We start from the raw sequence: 23,455 nt of genomic DNA, 5'->3' as shown, positions 1-23,455 counted from the left end.
TGTGTTCTCCTTCTCTCTCTCAGGTAACTTAACCTCTGCAGATCAGCCCCAGAAAACCTTCGAAGTAGCTGTGTGCAGAAGAGCAGGAGAATATCCTGCGGTCCTCATCCTCTGCCTAATAGCACACCAACCCTACACGACATTGCCACAACCCTACAGATATTGCCACCCCCACCACTCCTGTACCAGAACATCACTAGATCCTGTAGAATCTAGACAATAGTTAGACAATAACAGATGTTGTTGATTGGTTTTGATGTCCAGGAAGCTGATACTGAGGAGGCTAAGAGCAACAGAAGAAAACCTGAAGTACAGATAGTGAGGAACGCTAGGTGACCAAGGTGTGATGCTAGTCAGAATGCAATTCTATAGAATTTATGTAGCATAGATTGTTCACTCTCACCTTCCTATCAAAACCCTGCATAATATACAATAATATACAATAAAATACCAGTATACAAGCTTTCCATTAATTCTCTCTAGCTTCCCTATGCCTATGCTGTCTTTCAAGTACCTTTGGCTTGTTCCAACAGAAGAACAAGTCGCTATTGGCAACATTTCTTTTTTAAGCCCCCCTCTGCAGGGCTGTCTAAAGGATTCACCCTGTGGGTTCAGAATATAGAACACACTTTCTCCAAGGACTCAATGAAATGCTGTAGTAAGTCAGACTGCCTTTATTTAAGCTCTTCAGATGAAGAAGAAATGATTACACATTCCATCTGAGGCTGTCAGTCCTCCTGTAACACAAATTAATAATAGAGTATTTGAAATGTCACATATGTTCTACAGAAAACGAATGTAATTTTATTCAGATGATCGCATTTACAGGTTTGGATGCAGAATACAGCAAACTTTTGCAGCTTCTACTTAGCATCCAAGAAAGATCCAGTACATTCTCATCAACTTGTTTGGTTTAGTAGTCTTTTAGCAACAAAACCTAAAGCCTGCATCAATTTCACTGACCATCAGCAGCTGTTCAAGGGCAAGAACCTGCAAGTTAAATGATGCAACACTAAATACTTTAACGGAGCTAAAGTCTCTGTCACCAGTAGGATTCAGGCAAGACATAGCTGATCCCCATACAAACCTACTGCCATACATCCTTTCCCTTCAGTCTTCCACTATGGAAGTGCAAAAAACATGTTTGATTTACAGTTCTCACATAGTGATTGAAGCAGGTGTGAGGAGACCTTTTCATATGATATTTAGCAACGAAAATAGACCAAGACATGAACGGGACCTGCCCTCTCATGCCTGCTGTTCACGTAAGAGCAACACAAAAGCAGAGATGGCAGGACTCCTCAGAGTGACTAATTGCATTGAAGGTTGAGCGGTAGATGTAATTTTAACTGAACCACAGAGGTGTTGGAGTCATTAAGGTATATCTTAACATGAGAAGGAAAAACATTTACAACTGAAGTAATTAATCTTGTGACTGAGGGAAGAAGCGGACTTCACAGCTCCAATTTCACTCACCCTGCAATCTGCCAAACTCATTTCAATCAATTTAGTTTAGTGCTTTTCCAAGCTTCACTAGAAAGATGCATTTTGAACATAAAAACGCTCAGCAGAGGAGAGCTTTCCTTATACTGCTAGGTACGACAGCCAATGTGACTGAATTCTTTAAGGGAATTTCTTTCTTCAAACACTGTCAAATTCACTGCCTGAAAATGAGGAAACAGATGTTAGCACTTCCTTTTCACCTGAGTTTCAGAGAACTAATGACCTCTCTAGAGGGCAGGGCAGGAGAAAGCATTTTCCCCCTTACACTGCAGGACTTTCACAAGAGTTATTTTAAAGAGTTATTTCTTGCCTTGCCTTTCTTCAGCTTCTGTCTTCAATCTGAAATCTGTCCTTTGATCGTATTTTTTTCTACAGCTGCATAGCCTTTTATTGCTCTCTCAATTGCTTTTTTTATCAGGAGGTTGAGTGTACTTCAACTTGTCCTTCACATGGTGATCACACAAAGTTCAGGAGCCTGATTTACTTGTTTATCATTCCAATTTCACACCAGTGCAGTTTCTTTGTAAAGAGACTAAAGAGTAAGACTGCTGTGATTCAGGCCAACACTACAGATTTGTATGCAATACTGAAAGTCAACAAAATATTTAAGTGGCTGTTTGGGGGACAGATCATTTGAACCACAAGAATATTTTTCAAGAAAAGACAATGCTTGAAATATGCAGAGAAATGGGAAAAAAATCCTCACTGCTTTTTACTCATAGCAGAAATGCTGATACAGCAAATGGAACTCTGCATGGTAGCTTTTTTTCCTACATATACAAAGTGCATAACTTGATCTTTGTCAAAATAATTTACCTTTGCAGTAACAGCAGTTGCAAAGACCAAGAACTAGTTAGCTTGTCATCTGAAAGTCAAGTGTAGACTTAAGGAATACTCAAGGCTTTGGATTCAGGGAAGTTATTGTACTTTGCGGTCAGGACACAGGGCTGAGAAATCGGAGACCTTCCTGTCTACTGCAGTGACCTCAGATAAGTCAGAGAGACTCTGTACTCCAGATTCAGTGAGGATTAAAGTAAGTACTTTGCATAAAGCGCTTCAAACTACCCAGGAGAAACAGTGCTGTCTAAGGCCAAGTATTCTAATTTCTCTGTATAATAAAAGAAATAAAAAGAAATAAGAGCATGAAATCTCCAACCACGGAATTATCCTGAGTAGGACAAAAATTGAAACAGATATTGCAAACTTCTGGAGAAAACATTTATTTCTGACATCTGACCACAAAGAAAAAAAAAAAAAAGAAAAAAAAATCCCACTGAGAATTATTAGCCTCTCATTTCTGAGAAAATGAAATTCACAACAGGAAACTATTAAAAAAATAAGCTTCATACTTTGCATTATGATACAATCACACAACAAACACACATGTCCGTAACACTGGTGCCTATTTTTAACTTGTTTTTAAGATTTAAAGCCAGTATGTCATGTTCACTAACACAATGAAAATGGTTCCCTGCTTCTGACTACAAATACTAAATCTCTTCCAGCTGCAATAAAAGATCTTAAAGAATAAACAGCTAGAGGCAGACGAAATTGCCAAAAAGCATACAACAGTGATAACCACAGCAACAGCACTATTCTGTAAAATACAAAGAATGCATATTGGCTAACTGTGACTCACCATCAGTAAAGAGGGGTATTTAACAGACAATACAATTTAAGTCTGTGTAGGTAAGCACAGAAAAAAGTCCTTCTCATCCTTTGCTCCTGTAGCATGAAAAATCTGGGATATCAGTAGGCTTAAGAGCACTCCAAGCCAGCTATGAGGAAAGCAAAAATGGTCAGGATGCTCATCTTATGACAGCTGCAACATGACTAAATTGCAGTTTATTGAGGCAGAAAGGCACATATTTTGACATAAGCTGTGCCCTAACACCACAGAAGATTTCCATGTGTGCATCATTAATTCTTCTCCATTCTCCTTGATTTCCACACTGTCATCCCAGTCTTTGCTAGAACCATCACCAGAAGAATCTGTGCTTCCTATATGTGAAAGATCAATGACTTGGGTAGGCAAAAGCTGAAAAGAGCCACAGAAGAAGTTGTCTTTCTGTAAAAATTTGTACTCCATCCATAGGAAGATTCAAGGCAGCTCAGCCATGGTGGAGTTATTTTTGCAGTAATACATGACTTTAATGTTCTCATGGTGACAGTAACACAGGGCAGCTTGAGTTGATTTAACATTCTGCTGCCACAAAAGAGGCAAATACTCCCTGGGTCACCTTTTGCCATGTCTGCAGCTTGTCTGACTCCTCCGTGGACCAATTCAAATCCAGCAGCAAAGTGTAGTTGAGTGAAGCAAATATTCTTCTGTGCCATACTGATGAGGCCTAACGAATCAGTACATGAGCAGTCCAGTGAGCACCACATCTGGGAGAAGTGACTTGTGAAGCCAAGAGCAGGAGTAAAAGCAAAATCTCCCTCATTCAGTATGACAAGCTACTAAAACAGCACAGGCACCTCCACTTCTCTATATCCTTCTACATCTTGCAGCACTGGGGCTGTGCATTACAATTGTAACTCAGAATTAGCTCAGGTCTTTCCATGTATAGCACGTATCCTCAGAGACCTTTACACTAACTCACAGTACCTTCCTCTTCCTTCTTTCATAATGTAAAAGTTCTGAAAAGTGATTTTTTATAAGAACAAATAGGGATAGGACAAGGGGAAATCTTCAAAGATCATAGATTTAGATTAGATATAAAATAAGTTCTTTACTGTGAGGGTGGTGCAGTGGCACAGGTTGCCCAGAGAAGCTGTGGCTGCTTCTCTGGGAAGAGAAGCATCCACTTCCCATCCCTGGCAGTGCTCAAGGTCAGGTTGGACAGGGCTTGGTGCAATCTTCTCTAGTGGAAGGTGTCCCTGCCTGTGGCAGGGGGTTGGAACTGGATGACCTTTAAGGTCCCTTCCAACCCAAACCATTCTATGATCCTATGAATGTACTACCCCAAAATGCTGTACTATTTGAATAACCAGTCTCCTTTCTGTAAACAGAAGGATATTTACAAGACCGTATATTATTACAGTAATGAATACGAGTAGGTTCCTCAATGCCATTCAAGTATAGACCCTACCTAAACTAGTCACATGAAATTGGTTTCATCTGGACCTAAGGAAAACTGTATCTTGATGAATGATATGAAAGCAGATAATCCCAACCAAGACATTGCCTGAGATTTGCATCTCAAAAAAACAGTGAGTTTGTTTCTTCAGGTGGATGAATTGGGAAATAAAATAATCATACATTCCTCACAGCTCAGAGACAAGAAAAATAACTTACAAGACTTTGATTAGTAGATTTTCCACTAAAGCACAGAGAGAGAAGAAACATTCACTTTTCCTACTTTTGATTTAATGAACATTTTTTGGCTTAGTGAACTAGCTTTGCCTGCAAAGTGACCTATACAATTCTGTATAGGAACAAGCGTAACATTTTATGCATTTAGCATAACTGCAATTTGTTCTTGAATAAAGCTTTCCTATGCCCTTTGGCTACTGCTGTGTATTTAAAGGTCATAATGTCCTGTCCAAGCTGCAGGCACACTGGAAGACTATATATAAAATGTCTCAAGGCAGTAATTCAGAGCTTCTAAGTGGTGTGGGCAGGTCAATTAGTTTCAGAGTACTGAACAGCACCAAACTTTTGACAACATTCCCATCTGTTCCTTTCTGTTTTATTTTACTTGAATAAGTAGGCCATAAACCTCTGGGATTGATCACATCCCTCTGGAATATTAATTGACAGATATGCTTTTGCTCAGCACCAAGTCCCATGGTGCTGCATTAACTTAATTTCCAAGTGCTTCAAACAGAAATTAGCTGATCCAGGAGCTCTTCCAAGTTCCTATGCCCAAAGGTGCCCTGGCCATATTAATCTTTTCAGAAATGGCAGAAGACATGCCCATTCTTCAGCCCACTTAACCTAAACACCACATTGATTTCAACTTCCATTGAGGAGCAGTGGTGAAGCAGCAAACACAGGCACATTATGCCCCTTTAGGGATAGTACAGGGAAGGAAAGTAGACTGCTGGATAAGGGTACAACCTTCTACTGTGCTCATTTCCAAACTTAGGTTCCCTATATATTACAGGGAAGAGCTGGGCATTTCAGAATGGTATTAACAGCATGCAGCATGCTGATGGCAACTTGTCAGGCACCTGGGTTTGACTTGACAACGTGGCAGACTACCCCACTCAGAGTATTATTAAATAGGATAGTATAAGGCAGGAGACAGGACTAATATCACAAATATTGGCCTTTTCTATAATATATGTCTGGTCATTTGAAGATTTTTTTGTCTCATCAGATTCTGAAGCACACTACTGCTGTGTTATCGGTGCATTGCTCTTTGCACCCAGCACTTCTGCTTTCCACCTAGTGGTCTTGTACTAAGTTTTCCTAGTGCAGTGGGCTCAGAAGTCAAAGTCTAGTATCTGGAATTATATTAGACTTAGGTTTTGTCTGCATCAGCAGGAGCAGTACTGTTGAGAACAGGCTGTCCATGCTAAATGTGGAATGAGCACAACACAACTACAGACTTTACATCTTAAACATCCCTTAAACATCTCCCTAGCCAGCACCTGAGCAAGGGTTCTGAGGATAAGAACCTGTGCAGAACTCAGGAGGTGACCTCGGCATTCAAAGTTCTTCTGCTTATGGCCCTAAAGGTACATCCTCCATCTAAATGAGATGCCTGAACTGAATGGAGATGTTCTTCCCAAAACCATACAGTGGAGATTTTAGAATGTGAAAAAAGGACTCCATCGAAGACAAGTGTGTACAAAGGCACAGGACTGTCCTCAAACTGCCAGTTTGAGTCCAAAGACCTGCACTCTTTGGGGCTGTACCTCCATAAAATGCATATAAGCACAGACATGTGTGGCAGTCAACCCGCCTCCACTGGGGTATGTATTTCTCTTGTAAGTTTTTATAGCCTTTAAGAGTGCTGGGTATTAGTCTGAAACATTACATTAAATAAATCGCTTAAAATAATGGCTTTTACCTTTGTTTCCCCCTTGCGTTTGCCTGGCTGGTGCTGCCCACCATGGCATGTGCACGGTCCAAGACGGCATGGCACAGCCGCGGCAAACCAGTGTTGAAATCATCGCTTTAACTCCTCAACGCGCTTTGCAGCAAGTTAACAGCAACACGGGGTGGCAGGGCACCCAACACAAGCAGGCAGCGAGGGGCAAGGAACCAGCCCGTGCGTGTGAGGCTGATGAACTGAGGCGGGATCGCTGAAGGGCCGCTACCAACAGCGGCCGCCCCCGGGGAGGGCCGGGCCAGGCCGCGCCGTGGCGGGACTTCGGCCGGCGGGGCGGGTACTACCGGGAGCGGCGCGTCCGGAGCGGGCCGGCAGCGATGTGGACGTCGCTCGGCACCGACACGGAGCAGGCCGGCCCCAGGGCAGCCGGCGGCCGCTGCAGGGTTGTCGTGCTGGGCGCAGCGGCGGGGCTCTTCCTCATCGGGTTCCTCATCGGTACAGTGCAGACGAACCCTCCTCCGGACCGGGGTCTCTCCCGGCCATGGAAGGAGGTGGCGCGGAGCCGGGCCGAGGAAGGGCCGGGTCGGGGGAAGGAGCGGGCGGGTTGCAGCCCCCCGGGGCTTTGTGCCTGGGGTGCCCGAGGTGAGGCCGTGCTCGGCCGCCGACACCTCCCTTCCCGGCCTTCACACCAGCAATCACCGACCCCTTGTGGGGCTTCCAGCTCCTCCGCAGAAGGGGTCTGTGCCTGTTTGTCAGGTAGGAGAAGAGGCGTTATGTGGTGAAGAGGAGATCGAAGACAGGACCCTCGACCCTCCTGCTTGAAACCGCACCAGCCCAAACCAGAAAGGCCCTATATGGGGCTGGAGAAGTGGGTGAAATAACCTTCATGTCCCACCTCCTCGTCTGCCCAGCAGGCAGATCTATGGGCTGCTGCTACAAGAGATTTTCCCTCCCTGCCTCCTTTTTGGGTCACAGATGGATGAGGTTCAGTCTGGGGGAGGAAGGAAAACAAAAGAGTCACTTGTATTTTGAAATGCCCTTTGGTATGTACTTGGGGTTCATGCCATCAGCAGTGACTGAATTCCATTCTCTTGTGGAAAGAGCCTTTGCTGTGCCAGGGACCAGTGCATCAGGGGTGCCAGGTGGTTACGCTCTCTGCTCCCCACTAGTTCTCATTCACAGTCACAGCTGCTGCTGCATTTGTACTGAACGTATACAGTCTCAAAGATAAAAACAGATGCCAGAAACACTTTCTAGGTAGGTGTTCCTCATGTCACTTACTCTGGTAATGCCTGCACAGGAAGGGAAGGATTCCAGAATGAGAGCCACACAGACCAGGGAGTGAGAAGGGAGTTACAAGACATCTCTTCCTTACAAAGGGTCTCTGTGTTTCTGTGCATTTTTGTAAAACCTTATTACTGCGGTGAATGATACAGCTGACATGACCGACAGCATTATGTTCTGGTGCTAAAAGAAGATAGGTAAGTCTCCTTAGCATCTACCATAAAATAACTGATGAATAAATACAATCTAATATTTCCCTCAATATCTACCTAGGTGAGTAAGTTCTCTTACTGTGTGGGAGACTAGCACTGCCATGGGCTGTGCAGCAGGCATTAGGTTGTGTGAGCTAAGGTAAAGCCAGTTGTAAAATGCACGGTGAAAATCTTTTGGTGGTACCAAAGAGAAATGGTGTGTGTCATGGGAATATTGCTCTGATGGTTTTACTGTTGTATTTTGGTGTGTTGTACAGGCTGGTTTGCAAAACCTGCAGAAAAGAAGACCCCTGTGAGTCCTCATGAGCACATGAAGGCGGCATTTATGGCTGAAATGAAAGCTGAAAACATCAAGCAGTTTCTTTAGTAAGCAATGTGTAGACTAATCAGTGTGAAAAAGAAAACAAAGTAATTCAACCAGGAGCCAGTCCAATGCTGCCACCAGGCAGAGGATACTGTGCATGTTCTCAGCTGTAGGTTTTATGTTATGTGTCCCAGTGAGCTGTGATTGACAGTCGATCTTAGCTTCTCTCACACACAGTGTTTTTGTTGGAAACACTTGAGGAGTTGTCAGTAATCTTAGTACTTACAGTAATTAAAAATAGGCCAAGCTCTTTCTCAGCATTTGGTGAATGACTGTACATGCAGAGGTTCAGCCTCCAAAAATGTTTATCTTAACATTTGGTTTTGTGTGAAAATCACTCACTTCAAATTAAGCTGTAATTTGGGAGGGATTAAACGGAAAATAGTGGACTACACCAGTGTAAAAGAAAAGAAAATCTTACTGTTTGAACCTTTAGTTCTTCCTACAGCTTAGGCCTTAATACCTTTTTGATACTCTCCCTTCACGCTTTGTCATGCTGTGACCAAATTTATGTGTTGCCTGTCACCATTCTGACCTTGTACTCGATTTGTACTCACTTTCATGAAGAAAGATATGTTTCCAAGTTCTCTGCTTCTGCACAGTGAATAGCTAGAACAGACACAGTAGATAGCAGGTAGACATCTGATAGTACAATAGACTGGTCATAATAAATGTAACAGTCTAAAGCTTTAGAGTCTTTTTTAAGACCATGGTTTTCTCAGTATGTTTTTAATTTAATCTGCCCTATTTTAAGTATATTCTGTTTCTTTTATTGAATCCTAGAAGCAAACCTGTTAACATTTGTTCCTGAAAAGTCGAACAATTGAAGGTGACAGCATAGATAATGACTCAATTTCTGTAACTTAGAAGCTTGAACTATGAGGAAGCTGATGTGTACTATTTGCTTATTTTAGGTATCTTTTAAACAGTTGGGATTTTTTCTTTTAGGAGAGTGTAATATTTGTTAAAAACATGTATTTATTCTAGTCCATAATAGATGAGGAATTGTAGATTATTGATAGAAATGTACTTTCTGTGTAAAGAAGATGTTATCGTATCAGTTATTTTAGGAGTAATTGACAGCTTTGGGTTTGCCTTAAATCCCAGCCTGATTACTTAGCATGAAGTTGTATCTTGCTACAAAAATTACTAAAACCATTTTGGTTTATAAGATTGTAGCAATCCCACTGATTTCATTTTAAGTGCACTTGCCCCAGGCTATTGCAGATAAATGAGGTGGCAAGTACGTTCTCTTTACTACATAACAGTCATGCCCTGGACTATATGAACATTGAAAACTGAAGGCTTGGGATTTTTTTTTTTTTTTTATGGTCTTTTAACCTGTGTTTTGGCTTCTAAAAAGTTAAACATCTCTGTCAAAGGCCTGGTTTCTGCCTTCTAAACTCCCTGCTTCTATGCCAGCAGGAAGCATTGCACCTCATTTACTGTCATGCAGCCAGGTCTGTGGTAAAACGTAGCACATATTTAGTCACTGCTCAGAAATACCAGTACAGGCAGTCAACAGGTTAGAAAAGGAAATGAAGAAAAGCAATATTCAGTTAAATGGGAATATAATGCAGGGGTATATTGTGTCATAAGTCAAATTTTAATGAAAACATAAGACTTGAACATTCCTAACTCTTACAGAAATTGGCCATTGGCTCTAACAATAACACATAACTGCTCTTAGTTCAGTATGTCCTCCAGATAACGGTACTGTCGCTGTAACAGGGACTTTTAGTAGTGTTGGTACTAGATTTTGGATTATCAGAAGAACATGGTTTTATCTGGCAGCACTTGGCTGCTAAGGACTTTGGGTTTGGTTTGGAAAGGAAGCTGAGGGGTGACCTCATTGCTCTCTACAGCTTCCTTAGGAGGAAGATGCTGATCTCTTATTCGTATCCAGTAAGGGGATGCATGAGAATGGTTAAAATCTTCACTAGGGGAGGTTCAGACTAGACATTAGAAAGCATTGCTTTCGTGAGAGGGTGGTCAAACCCTGGAACAGGCTTCCTTCCCCAGGCCTGTCAGTGTTTAAGAGGCAATAGGACAATGCCCCTAAGAACATACTTTAATTTTTGGTCAGCTCTGAATTGCTCAGACAGTTGAATTAGATGATCATTGTAGGTCCCTTCCAACTGAAATTATACTATGCTTCTCTACTCTACTCCTGTTCTGTTCTGTTCCATCCCATCCAATTCATCCCATCCCTACTCCAAGCCTAGCCTACACTGTATCCTATAGTACTTTCCCAGTGCTTTGTTTGGTGGCTTTGTTCTCACTCAAACTCAAGAATTAATTTGTTTTTCCAATATTGTACGCCTTCCTTCTCAAAGATCCAATTTCCTTCATTAACACCAGCTGGTGCGACACGTCCTTCTGTGGCATGTTGATGGCAGAGTCATATGACAGGACGAGGACGTCATGATAACAGCCTTATTCAGCTGGAATTCTTGCAGCTCACATCAATACTGTGCTTTCTCAATGGTCTGGGCAATCTTTTTTTCAGACAATGGATTGCTTACTGTTTATGGTGTTTTTCACTGTTTGTTATTCATGCTGCATGACTTTTAAGTCACAAGCTGGTGAGTCTTTCTGTTCCTTCTTTCTAAGCCACTGTGAACTTTCTCTTATTTGCCAACAAGACACACTCAGAGTGAGCTTTTAAATAAATCAGTATTTGTGCCAAGATTAATTAAAATAGTGGGATCCAAGGAGAATATCCACTTCATTAAGTATCATAGAATAATAGAACACAAGTTGGAAGGGACCTCAAGGATCATCTGGTCCATCCTTTCTTGGCAAAGCATGACCTAGACTAGATGTCCCAGCACCCTGTCCAGCCAAACCTTAGAAGTGTCTGGGGTTGGGGAATCCAGCGATTCTCTGGGGAGATTATTCCGATGGCTGAAAGTTCTCATTGGGAAAAAAATTTCTTTTGCATCCAGCCAGAATTTCCCCAGGAGTAACTTGTGCCCATCATCTTTTTTTCTAGGCTGAACAAGCCCATCTCTCTCAGCCTTTCCCCATATGGCTTCCCAGTCCTTGAATCATCTTCGAGTCCCTTCTCTGGACCCTCTCCAGCCTGTCTACATCTTTTTTGGATTGCAGGGACCAAAACTGAGCACAAAAGTAGGAATCGGAGTAATGATGCACCTTTCTAAATTGAATACAAAATGATAATTATACTCAATTCTTTTATCACTTAGCAGGGAAGGTCAGTCTCATTATGCATTGCAGTGATTGGCCTAAGGTCACCCAGAAGACAAGGAATAAAGCAAGAACAAGACCCCAGCTCTGATGTCCTCACTCCGCTCTTGCTAAGCCACACTGCGAGGAAAATACAAACACCTGTGGTAGCTCAGGACAGACAGAAACGTTTTACCTCAACTTATGGATGGGACAGGCAGAAGCATTTATGCAGTCCTGATTTAGCAGAGGCACATTTGGTCATCTCTAGAGGGTTTATTTCCAGCTAGGCTAAGAGGAGTTCTGGTTATGAGCTGCAATGCCTGATCCTGACTCACTGCTTCTTTTTCTCTAGCAATTTTACACAGGTTCCTCACCTAGCAGGAACAAAGGAGAACTTTCATCTGGCACAGCAAATCCAAGCTGAGTGGAAGGAATTTGGTTTGGATTCTGTTCAGCTCATTCATTATGATGTCTTGCTCTCTTATCCTGATGACACTAAGCCCAACTACATCTCAATAATTGATGAGCATGGAAATGAGGTACAGAAAACAGCAGTATTTGCAAGTAGAGGACAAAATCACCTTCGTACGTCTGGGAAGACTGGGATGGAAAGCTATCCACTGCTCTCCTGGTGGTGGTGGTCCTGATTTGAAGTGCACAGAAATCAGGGGCTCCAGTTTGCTTTTGTATTTTTATCTTTGTTTCATAATGAACGTGCTAGAAATAGTAATAATTGCCCTGATTCATATAGCATACTGACATATAGGGATTAAAGGAGAATTATATAAGAAAATTGCTTTATATAACTCAGTTGTTTTAAAATTATTCTGTTATTTAATAAGAAGAAAGCAGCCATGGTCACCATCATTCTTTTCATTGATACATTACACAGTATTGGCAATTTTGCCGATTTCAGTTTCTTGACGATTAGAGTTTAGGCCTTGAGATGTACTATCCCAAGTAACATCAGCTCATTACACAGCAGCTCTAGTGTATGTAAAAGCTCCAGGGATGAGCAGAATACAAGTGTGTTTTACCATTATGATCTGACCTGCTCCTGTCTGCTGTGCTAAGACCAAATAAGGGAGCCTGTATTTATTTCAGGAGGATTCTGTGTGAAGAGTTAGATGGGATTTTCAGGATCATACATTGAACCTGCATACTGAAAAAGATGCCCAGTAAAGTTTTGGCCACTACTCAAAGTTCTAATGAGTTCTAGAGTCCTTTAAACTACAAATGCATGTAAAATGTGCCTGAACAGACAGTACTTCCTTTCCATGTTGCTTGGTTTACTTTGTTTTCTTCTTTCCCACTAGATTTTCAACACATCATTATCTGAGCCTACCCCTCCAGGATATGAGGCTGTTAGAGATGTGGTGCCACCCTACAGTGCATTTTCAGCCCAAGGAATGCCTGAGGTAACATAGTAGAATAGTAATAGAAACAGACAGAGAAGTAGAAGTAAGAACAGAAGCAGAGAGAAATAGAGACAGAAACAGAAATAATAGAAAAGATGGAATACCATAGTGTAGCATAGCACACAGTAGCATACAGCGATGCAGAATGATGTGAAATTCCTGGGCCTGACATATCACCAGTAGGAAAGATGTGCTACCTTTGATGTTCTTGGGAGTTTTGCAGCGGAGGAATGTTCAAATTGAGCAGTCATACATACATGTTTAATTGTTTTCTCCAGTTTGAGTCAGAACTGGATTTTATGTTTACCTTTTCCGTAAAAAATCTGGCAATAAATCTTTAATGTTGTCAGCTACTATAAGCTTATCCAGGTATTTCTGTGACTATGCATCATTGTTTCCCATCTTAGTGAACAAATACGACTGTTACGTTTACATAGTCAAATGAGCAGTCTAATTTTCAAAATGCTGCCTGCCCAGAGCTCATGCTGACAGGTGTAAACTGCACAGTGAACAGTATGCTTGAAAATGGCTTTTGCTGGTATTTCTAGCTGGTGGTAAAAGTGTTGCTGTGATCTGAGCTTAATACTAATCCTTTCTATCTTGTACAGATGGTACCACCTGATGGGCTTTCTTTTATAAAGCTGGCCTGTGTAACAGGAGTTTTTTATCCTACCATCAATTAGTGGTTTCCACTAATGTTTTGCAAGATTAGAAAAGACAGGAAAGATACTCTTGTCATCTGGTCCAATCTCTGATTTAAAGTTGGAACTGTCTTCAAAACCTGCTAACAATGTTTTTACTCGCAGAGTCCAGTATTGGAGTCCTGTATTTACTGGTTTGTTAATAAGCTATGCAAGTCCAGTAAAGGTATTCTATATTCATAGGTATCCTGTATTCATTTGCCTCATAAAGGCAGCTGGAGAACCAGGCAGGTAGTCTGTACCCTATGATATGTGAGCTTTGAGTGTTTTAAGAATTGCAGTGGGAATTTTGGAACATAATAAGTAAGTTCTGACTTTGGATTGTAACATAATATTCCCAAAGAAAGACAGAATCACTGCTTTATTTGATTTGGGGAGAGCTACATAAGTGATGGGATATGGGAAGCAATAAGTTTTAAGAAGCTGCAGCTTCCTTCTTCAGAAAATTATTTTAATTAAATATAAGAACTTTGTTTCTGAAAAAAGAAGCCAAACCAACCCCAACACCTAAAAGACAGATTGTCTTTTCAAAATGTGATGCTTGTGTTCGTCTACATTATACTTGGGCAAAAGCTTCAGGTACCTAGCTAGTGCTGTTAGCATTGACACTCTTTAGTGTTACCAGAGAGTTGTTACCCCCAAACAGTGGGCAGTTGTCTGCACCTGTACTGCAAACAGCATGTAAGCAGCTCAGCAGTGGAAACACTCAGTGTGTTCTCCCAGGCCTGTTTACACGTTTTGTGTTAAAAAACTTTCTACTAAGTACTAGAACAAAACTGTGGAGAGATATTTTTGGGACTTGCCAAGTGCAGTCATCAGTCATAGGTTCTCTTTCTGCTCATTATTTTTTTAGAAACATAGAATCATAGAATCATTAGGGTTGGAAAGGACCTTAAGATCATCTAGTTCCAACCCCCCTGCCGTGGGCAAGGACACCTTACGCTAAATCATATCACCCAAGGCCTCGTCCAACCTGGCCTTGAACACTGCCAGGGATGGAGCATTCACAACCTCCCTGAGCAACCCATTCCAGTGCCTCACCACCCTAACAGGAAAGAATTTCCTTCTTATATCCAACTTAAACTTCCCCTGTTTAAGTTTTAACCCGTTACCCCTTGTCCTGTCACTACAGTCTCTAATGGAGAGTCCCTCCCCAGCATCCCTATAGGCCCCCTTCAGATACTGGAAGGCTGCTGTGAGGTCTCCACGCCGCCTTCTCTTCTCCAGGCTGAACAGCCCCAACTTCCTCAGCCTGCCTTCATAGAGGAGGTGCTCCAGTCCCCTGATCATCCTCGTGGCCCTCCTCTGGACTTGTTCCAACAGTTCCATGTCCTTTTTATGTTGAGGACACCAGAACTGCACACAATACTCCAGGTGAGGTCTCACAAGAGCAGAGTAGAGGGGCAAGATCACCTCCTTTGACCTGCTGGTCACGCTCCTTTTGATGCAGCCCAGGGTATGGTTGGCTTTCTGGGCTGCAAGCTATTTCTGTATAAAGCCCCAAGTTCAACAAAGGGAAAAGGCTGTAGAGAAAGACTGTAGTCTCACAAGTAGGCCACCTTCCTGGAAAGTGGGAGAAATGGTCAAAGTTCTTCATACTAAGAAAGGCCAGGAAGATAGAAGGCAGCTCGCACATTTTCTGGGTGAGTGCTATGATCAGGGAGTTGAGGAAATGCAGTTCAGTGCTGCTGAACTGTTACATTTTCCTGAAGCTGCTTTTTAGAAACAAGTGAAAGTATTTTGAAGGTTTAGTGTCAGAGTGAGATAGCAACTACTTGCCTGCTAGAGTGAGACCCTGCAGAGATTTAGATGTAGTTCCCACTCATTTCTAGGTTCTCTATATGGAAGATCAAATATATCCTCCCCTGTTATACAGATAGTCAGAAAAAAGTATGTTTCTTCTGTGTGGTGTATTTTAACTAAATCCTAATAGAAGTTGGATGAGGAAAGTTAAGTTTTGAGAAGAAACTTCTTTTAACCAAAATATTTAGCAGAAAGCAAGCAAAGTAGCAAAGTCGCATTCTGTCAGACAGCAAGTAGTAGTTTGGAACATTAGCGTCATAAATAATGGTAAAATTCTGCTCTTTACGTCCTTTTTAATTGACTGCAGAAGTACTCCCATCTAGTTAATGATGGTCACAAGTCAGAGGTGTGCTTGAGATCTCTAACTATGCTAAAAGAGCCCAGATGAGACATTTGATGAATCCGCACTACATTCTCAAAGCTTGTATTATGGTAGAAAACTGTTGCAATATTCTAATGAGAAATTTATTACATTGATGTAGTTCTTAGTCCTGTTAATCAAAGTTGAAGAATTTTCAGAGTTGCTAAAATAATTTAATGAAGTAAGCCTGATTTACTATGCAATATTTCAAGTATTGCCAGAATCTTCAAATAAATACCTTTTAATGTGGTTTCAGAAATCTAGAGATCATTATGAATTATTCTGCAACACTGGGAAAAAGGCTATGAATACAGATTATATACTTTATATCAGATTTAGTTATGAGAGCTTCTGCTAAAGATCACAACAGTTCTTTTCTTAATGTGATGGCGTCTACTTAATCAAAGACATCATTTAAAAGCCCTGTGAAGTGTGAACAGGTATTCACCATAAAATGTTACTTTCATGTTAACTTGCTTTGCATGTCATTGTAGAACAAGGGCCCTGAATGTGGAAACCCTGTTGGTTGCTATTAATAGTTATAATTACCATTCTGTGGTTATAAAAGGCAAACTACTGAAATGGACATTTTTTGTATTTGTCCTAAAAATACAGCAGCCTATAAATGTAGGTATTCTGTACAAGATATTCTAAAGAAATTCTGTTAAAATGAAGGACGAAATTCCCCTTTTGCTTAATATAAATAGACGGGAAGAACTCTTGACTTTGGTCAATATTTTACTCAGAGGCAAAACTACTCTAAAAATTCAGAAAAGCCTCCCTAAGAATAGTCCTTGTTTATGAATTATTCTCTGAATAGAGAGGAACTTCTTACTAGGTGTGAAACTGTTTGCCTTATTTAAATACAGACCTCTTTATTTAATGAATTTATCCTGAGTTCTTTTTGCTTAATTTAAAAAGAAATTGCAGCTGAGCAGATTAGTGATGAAACTAGTACAGTGAAAATGATTGTACCACAGTCTTATCAGGACATAGTGCATGCTGTTTTGTGAGACCAACTGAATGTCTAGTAAGCAATTTTTATCAATATGAGAGATTAAACTTAATATTTTTTGAAATTAAATTTAGGATCTTTCTGGAGGTGTATGGTGATATGGAGAAAGGCACTAAGGAAGAGTTTCCTGTGTCCTAATTTTAGTCTAGATATCTAGTTTAGGCATCTTCCCTAAATCAGTCTTTGAGGCTTTTTATAGGCATTTACTGTAAAATAGTCTTTTACGTATAATCAATGGGAGTTATATCTAGAGGGCGTAAAATAGGTGTTTAAAACAGGTTTTGGGTGAATTCCCCTGGAAAGGGTGAGTTCTCGGAGAACTTCCCAGCTCTTCACTGGCTATAGAATGCACTACAGGACCTACTTAGACAATGCACACAACTTTAGGTAGCTGACATGAAGGAAGATGAGTCCTGCAGCAAATATTGAATAGCATGGTTCAAATACAGTAATGAAGAATATTTTATTCGTATACAAGATGTATGTATTTTCACAGTCAACCACCTTTATCTTCTGCTGTATTGAGTAAGAAGTCCTAAGAATTTCATAGGATATTGGCATCATTCAGTCTACTTATAAAATACAGTTGATATTTACTGTGGTGCTAGGGTCCAAAATACCTCCAGCTGTCTGAGACTGACTACAGCTTAGCAGACTAAGAAAAGTAAATGCCGTATTCTGAGCACTTACTCTAAGTTTCTGATTCAGAAGTCACACTTGACATTCTCCATTGTGGGCAAAGTCTGGCAGCTTTGGGTGATAGAAGTCTAACTTCATTAGAAGTCACTTGCCTACCTTTGTCTCACAATGAGAAAAGCATTTATGCTGGAACCAGTCCCAGAGCTCATTGTTCCCAGCTTGTTCTCTTACTAGATCACATGCTCCTTGTGGCAGCTCACTGGCATTCTTGTTTCAAATTCTACCTCTGTTTATCAGGGTGAGTTAGTGTATGTGAATTATGGCCGCACCGAGGACTTCTTTAAGCTACAGCGTGAAATGGGAATTAACTGTACAGGAAAGATTGTCATTGCCAGATACGGAAAGATCTTCAGAGGAAATAAGGTAATGTGTCTGTACAAAATTGTTACGTGTGCAGTCCTTCAGTCGTTTTCAGGGGACTGAAACACCTAACCTAAACCGTTCTGGAGATTTTTGTGTGAGTTTTCCTAGAGCTGTGTTCAAAGATGTTCTTTAGTAGAAGATATAAAATCTGTATTTGGTATGTATATAATACGTTTATAGGAGAAAAGTAAATAAGTTTGAAAACGAATTGTTTTATTCATGTTCATACTATAAATTCTTTCAAAATGTTACTCATGTTCTTGGGTAATATTCTAATTCTGAGCTAGTCTGTTCTTCCCTATTGGTTCAGCTGTGCTTTAAGATGCCTGAACTGTGTTTCTTTGTAATGATTTATGTACACCAGACAGAGACTATAACTATAGGGACAGTATTCTAAATTCTGTATTTTTTTATTGAATGTGCCCATCATATAAATATTTTTAAATAATGGATTTCTGTAGATACCCATGGTCTGACAGGAAAGGACATAATCATGTGCATACTTCAGGCATACACTCAAGTTATTTCTGTAGTAGGAATATAAGAAAACAGTCTATTTTAAGTGTGTTTGACTCTTGTACAAAAATTCGTTTGACCCTAATTTGGGCAGGACTGTAATGTCTATTTGTGAGTTACCAAAGGTATGAAACACTGAATCTCCTCGCTGGACTGTTATATCGTATCATAGGATCATAGAATGATTAGGGTTGGACAGGACCTTAAGATCATCTAGTTCTATCTGCCCTGCCTTGGGAAGGGATGCCTCACACTGGACCATGTTGCTGAAGGCTCTGGCCATCCTGGCCTTGAACATTGCCAGGGTTGAAGCATTTACCACTTCTTTGGGCAAACTGCTCCAGTGCCTCACCACCCTCACAGTAAAGAATTTCTTTCTTATATCCAACCTGAACTTCTGTTTAAGTTTAAAACCATTACCCCTTGTCCTATTGCTATAGTCCCCGATGAAGAGTACCTCTCTAGCATCCTTACATGCTGTGACTAATCTGTGAACTATGAAGTGCGTAACTAACTTACTGATTCACATACATACAATTTCCACCACTGAAAAGTGACATATAACTCACATTCTGTGTCAGATAATATTTTCACTAAACTATTTACTGCTCTTAAAGATACCATCTGAATGGAAAAGACTTAAAAATTGAAGAAGGTGTTGCTGTCTATGAATCTTTCCTTAAAATGAAATACAAACACCTCAGAGTTACTAATATCTAAAGGGGCAGTTGTCCTGCATTTTGGAAGCCACATGCCCTCTTTGGCACAAAGGGATGACATGTTTATTGTTGTGATAGTATTTCTAATTGTTTGTATACTGAAGAATTTGAAAGCCTGTATAAAATCTGTAGAACTGTCCTGTCATTTTCTGACTTCCTAATAGTGTGCAAGAATAGGATAGCAGATGAAGGCAAGTACTGTATTTCCTAAAAAAGCTCTGATATTTTTGGATTAAAGTACCCAAATTTAAAACTGTTGAGGATTAGTTGTCAGTCACTATACGTCACCATCACATCTAGTAGCAAAACAGATTGGAATGTGAGAATGTCATATGTTCTCTCATTCTCTACCAACTAGTATTATACAATAAAAAAGTTGCATGAGAACACTTTTAAAGATGAAAACTGTGCAAGTCAGTCCTTCTGCCATAATAAGCATAAGATGCACACTCTTTGGAGTTAGTCTTGTTCACAACCAAAGACAGTTTCAATAGTAATAATCTTCCTGTGTACTCTGTACACTGAGATACATTCAGGAGATCATTAAGGTAAATAGTGTAAATAACAAGTATGACTAACATAAAGATAAGGTTGCATCGATGTGATACAGGTTTTTTTCCATCCATGATGTGTACATCTTGATAGCCAGTTGAGTGTATTGATCTGGATGACCCAATACAAACTCAGTTTATGTAGTAATATTCTGAAGAATGTGTTCCTTGCCACTCTGGGTATCTCCTACCTATAAAACCTCTGACTTTCATATGGAACCTGATATCTGCATATGTATATTCAGGAAATTTTATGATATGAGACGGTTATGGGCCATTTACTTAGCCTAAGCACTGTAAAAGGCCCCGAGGAATGATTGTAATTTATAATAATTTCTTTTGCCCTCCCTGAACTCTGGTGTCAAGCTATAAAGGACTGAATAGGGACTGGAGATGTACTTTGCAGGTGAAGAATGCTGAATTGGCAGGTGCCAAGGGAGTTATTCTGTACTCTGACCCTGCTGACTACTGCGCCCCAGGAACAGATCCCTATCCAAATGGCTGGAACCTTCCCGGTGGAGGAGCCCAGCGTGGAAATATATTAAACCTGAATGGGGCAGGGGATCCTCTGACACCAGGTTATCCTGCAAAAGGTGAGTGATGCTAGAGAAGTCATGTTCTGACGGTCTGGTTTCAGGAAAGGGAGGAGGAAGGTAGTGGGGATTGCAAGTGTTACCCTTGCAACAAAACACATATTTTCTTGATCCTTCTGCTGCACAAAAGAGGCAGGTTTGGGCTTCACATCAGCAGGCCACTTCTGTAAATGATGCAGGAGAGAAAGTGAGGGAGATGTTAAGGAAGCCACACAGTGCAGTGCTGGGCTGCTTAACTTCACAGACATATCAAAATTAGCCCAGAGATCATGACGCAGGTATTCAACTGCTGAAGCCATAGTTCTTTACTTCTGCTTTTCATCAGTAAGTCAGCAAGGAGTCAGCTTGCACAGCCCACCAATTTGCTTTTGCAGTTCTCCTTTCTGCAGGATTTGAGCTACTTTCCCTCCACAGGAGCCCCTGCTGGCAACGCTGAGATCTTTCATGCCAGGACTCATGTCATATGGTTGCTGCTGCGGCCAGTTCTAAATGCATGACTGCAGACAGAATCGGAGAACCTTTGTTAGTGTCTCTCTGAAAACATGTTGCTAAATCATAAAGAATGAAATCACTGAAGAAATGTCAACCTGAAATTGAGGAAAGTGAGATGATTATCCCTGACTCCAGTGTTAGGACTGTGATGTGAACTGTACAGTCCTTCTGAGAGTTGTAAATATGAAAATATCTGTCTTTTGCTTTCAGAATACACCTACCGATTAGACAAAGCCAGTGGTGTAGGTCTCCCAAAAATTCCAGTTCATCCCATTGGCTATGATGATGCTGAGACACTACTGCGGTAAGTGTATGGGAATAAGAGACATGAGGAATTTTAAGGAGCTTTTTGAAAGTTGTAAGAGTACTTGAAAAGAAAGGGGAAAGACTTTGGTGCTGTGCTTCTACTGTAGCTGTTGAAATAGTATATGTTTGACATTTGGTTCTCTGTAGGAGGTAAGCATGTTGTCTGCTACTGCATATCAGGCACATGGAGAGTGATCTGGAAGGGATCATTTGTTATGTCATGACCAGTCAAGTATACTGAAGATATAAAGCGCCTCTCAGTTTGAATAAAGGCAAAAATTTTTGAGGGTGGTGTGATACCTGTTTTGTGAAAAAGACCACAAATGAAGTGTCAGTCATTTGTCCAGGGAAATACTTGCATGTTTAATGGGACAGTATCTATACTGTTCGTTAAATGAAAACATGTGCTTTCTCTCATCAGGTGTATTATGTTGCATAAGAATTAAATGATGCTAGTAAACTAATACAAGGAAACTGAGGAAACTCTGGAGTATTATAGGGGATTTAATAGACATCTGTGTTTAAGTGCATCTACTAAACTTGCAAGAAGGCAGGCTACTAGTTTTCCAGAGGACAGCGTTAAAATTCATAATAACCAATAAAATATGTTCTGTGAACAAACTAAGATGTGGTTGAGTTGGCAAGTGTATCTGTCCTGGGTTCGGCTGTAACAGTTATTTTTCTCATTCTTAGTAACAGTGCTGTGTTTTCGAGTTTAGTCTTGAGAGCAATGCTGACAACACACCAATGTTTTAGTTGTTGCTAAGTAGTGCTTATTCTTATCAAGGGCTTTTCAGTCTCATGCTCTGCCAGTGAGGAGGGGTACAAGAAGCTGGGAGGAAGCAGAGAAGGGACACCTGACCCAGACTAGCCAAAGGGGTATTCCATACCACAGCACATCATGTCCAGTGTATAAACTGGGGAGAGTTACCCGGAAGGAACAGATCAGTGCTTGGGTCAAGATGAGTGTCAGTCAGTGGGTGGGAAGCAATTCTGTTGTGCATCACTTGTCTCTCTTGGGCTTTATTGCTCTCTTTTTCCTGCTGTTGTTATTAGTTGTTGTTGTTATTGTTGTTACATGCTGAAGTGTTCTGTGGAGTAAAGCTTGACCAGAATATTCATTTACAGTAAAGGACATGCTTTCATTTATAATAAATATATTTTGCCTAATAAGAAACAGAACATCCAACATACTTTAAAATATTTTTAAACATTCCTCACAAGTTCATGTCAAAAATATAAATCCTTTAGAACAGGTGAGTAAGTACAGGAGATTGAAAGCCACTGAATTACTGCATTTCCAGTTGTGTTAAATGAGAAAAAACATCTCAATTTTGACAATGGAACAAGAAAAGGTGACTTGGACTGCTGGTATTTTTCCAGTTTCAGACATCTTTGAAACATGTCAGCTTTGTCTATGCTACCAGATTAAACAGTGCTCAGGGACAGGCACTGGACAACTGCCTGTTAAAATGGTCCAAGTTACTCCCTGCTAATTCAAATGCAAATGAAGCTCATGGCAGTAGAAAGTTCCAGGGACCATTTACAAGAGGCAGTTTGTATACAAAACCAGCAGTGTTTTCCAGGATAGCTCTAGGTTATTCCAGGCTAATCTCAGTGCCCAGTACTATTCCTCTATGTTAATTTACTAGTATTAATGTAGCTGAAAAGATAGATTATTCTCCTATGGAAGCTTGTAGCATAAGACAAGGACCATCACTGTGGACTCTGGGTGCATGGGACCTAACAAAGTGCAGCTCATGTTTCCTCATTTGTCTTTGATGTTATTGTAAGATGTCTGAAACTAATAATGATTTTTTTTTCATAATAGTAATATGGGAGGATATGCACCACCACATAGCAGCTGGAAAGGAAATCTGAATGTATCTTACAACGTTGGTCCTGGTTTCACAGCAAATTACTCTACAAGGTCAGTTTTGTTTCCTAAGGAAAGTGTGCTTGGGATCAGGAAAAACAAGTTGAGCAATAGAATTTGACCAAAGGTAGAGCAGTTGGGGTGGTTTTGTCTGATTATGTCCGATTATGACCATTTCCTACGCTGAAATGCACTCAGTGCAAAGCCTCAATAGATTGATGTCTTGATTGGATGGATATGACAGAATTACTTTAATTTTCAGCTAGGCTTGAACTAGTTTCATCTGAAAAGCCTTTGACAAACTATTTGATGAGACTGATTATTTTTTTGAGAGCTACATTTGTTTGTTGTCCTTTTAAATTCATGTGGGTCCAGCTTCTGGCCTTACCTATTGACTTACCGACATATTGCCTTATGTAAAGAGTATTAACCTAGAAGTCAAGTTTTGCAGAAAAAAAAAGCTTTACCTACAATGTCATTTTTG

The 23,455-nt window shown here is 40.6% G+C and overlaps 1 protein-coding gene across 2 annotated transcripts in view; it reads left to right on the top strand.

Moving 5' to 3' along the window:
- Nucleotides 1-6,779: 6,779 nt before the first annotated feature.
- LOC133271639 (putative N-acetylated-alpha-linked acidic dipeptidase) overlaps nucleotides 6,780-23,455 on the top strand; it is a 30,446-nt gene continuing 13,770 nt past the window's right edge. The window contains exons 1-8 of one of the 2 annotated variants that reach the window (XR_009744208.1): nucleotides 6,780-7,001; nucleotides 8,260-8,368; nucleotides 11,911-12,097; nucleotides 12,875-12,976; nucleotides 17,793-17,918; nucleotides 20,111-20,297; nucleotides 21,000-21,093; nucleotides 22,927-23,025. Coding sequence is in view for 1 of the 2 variants with exons in the window: in XM_061457921.1 (XP_061313905.1) it covers nucleotides 6,884-7,001; nucleotides 8,260-8,368; nucleotides 11,911-12,097; nucleotides 12,875-12,976; nucleotides 17,793-17,918; nucleotides 20,111-20,297; nucleotides 21,000-21,093; nucleotides 22,927-23,025 (1,022 nt within the window). In the remaining variant the exon portion in view is untranslated. The remainder of the gene's footprint in view (nucleotides 7,002-8,259; nucleotides 8,369-11,910; nucleotides 12,098-12,874; nucleotides 12,977-17,792; nucleotides 17,919-20,110; nucleotides 20,298-20,999; nucleotides 21,094-22,926; nucleotides 23,026-23,455) is intronic. The other variant, XM_061457921.1, reaches the window with a different exon arrangement.

This window comes from Pezoporus flaviventris, unplaced genomic scaffold (assembly GCF_033815535.1).
Source record: "Pezoporus flaviventris isolate CSIRO_AGI_PZ_B2104156 unplaced genomic scaffold, CSIRO_AGI_Pfla_v1 ptg000025l, whole genome shotgun sequence".
Taxonomy (NCBI): domain Eukaryota; kingdom Metazoa; phylum Chordata; class Aves; order Psittaciformes; family Psittacidae; genus Pezoporus; species Pezoporus flaviventris.
This window is presented reverse-complemented; position numbering and strand designations above follow the sequence as displayed.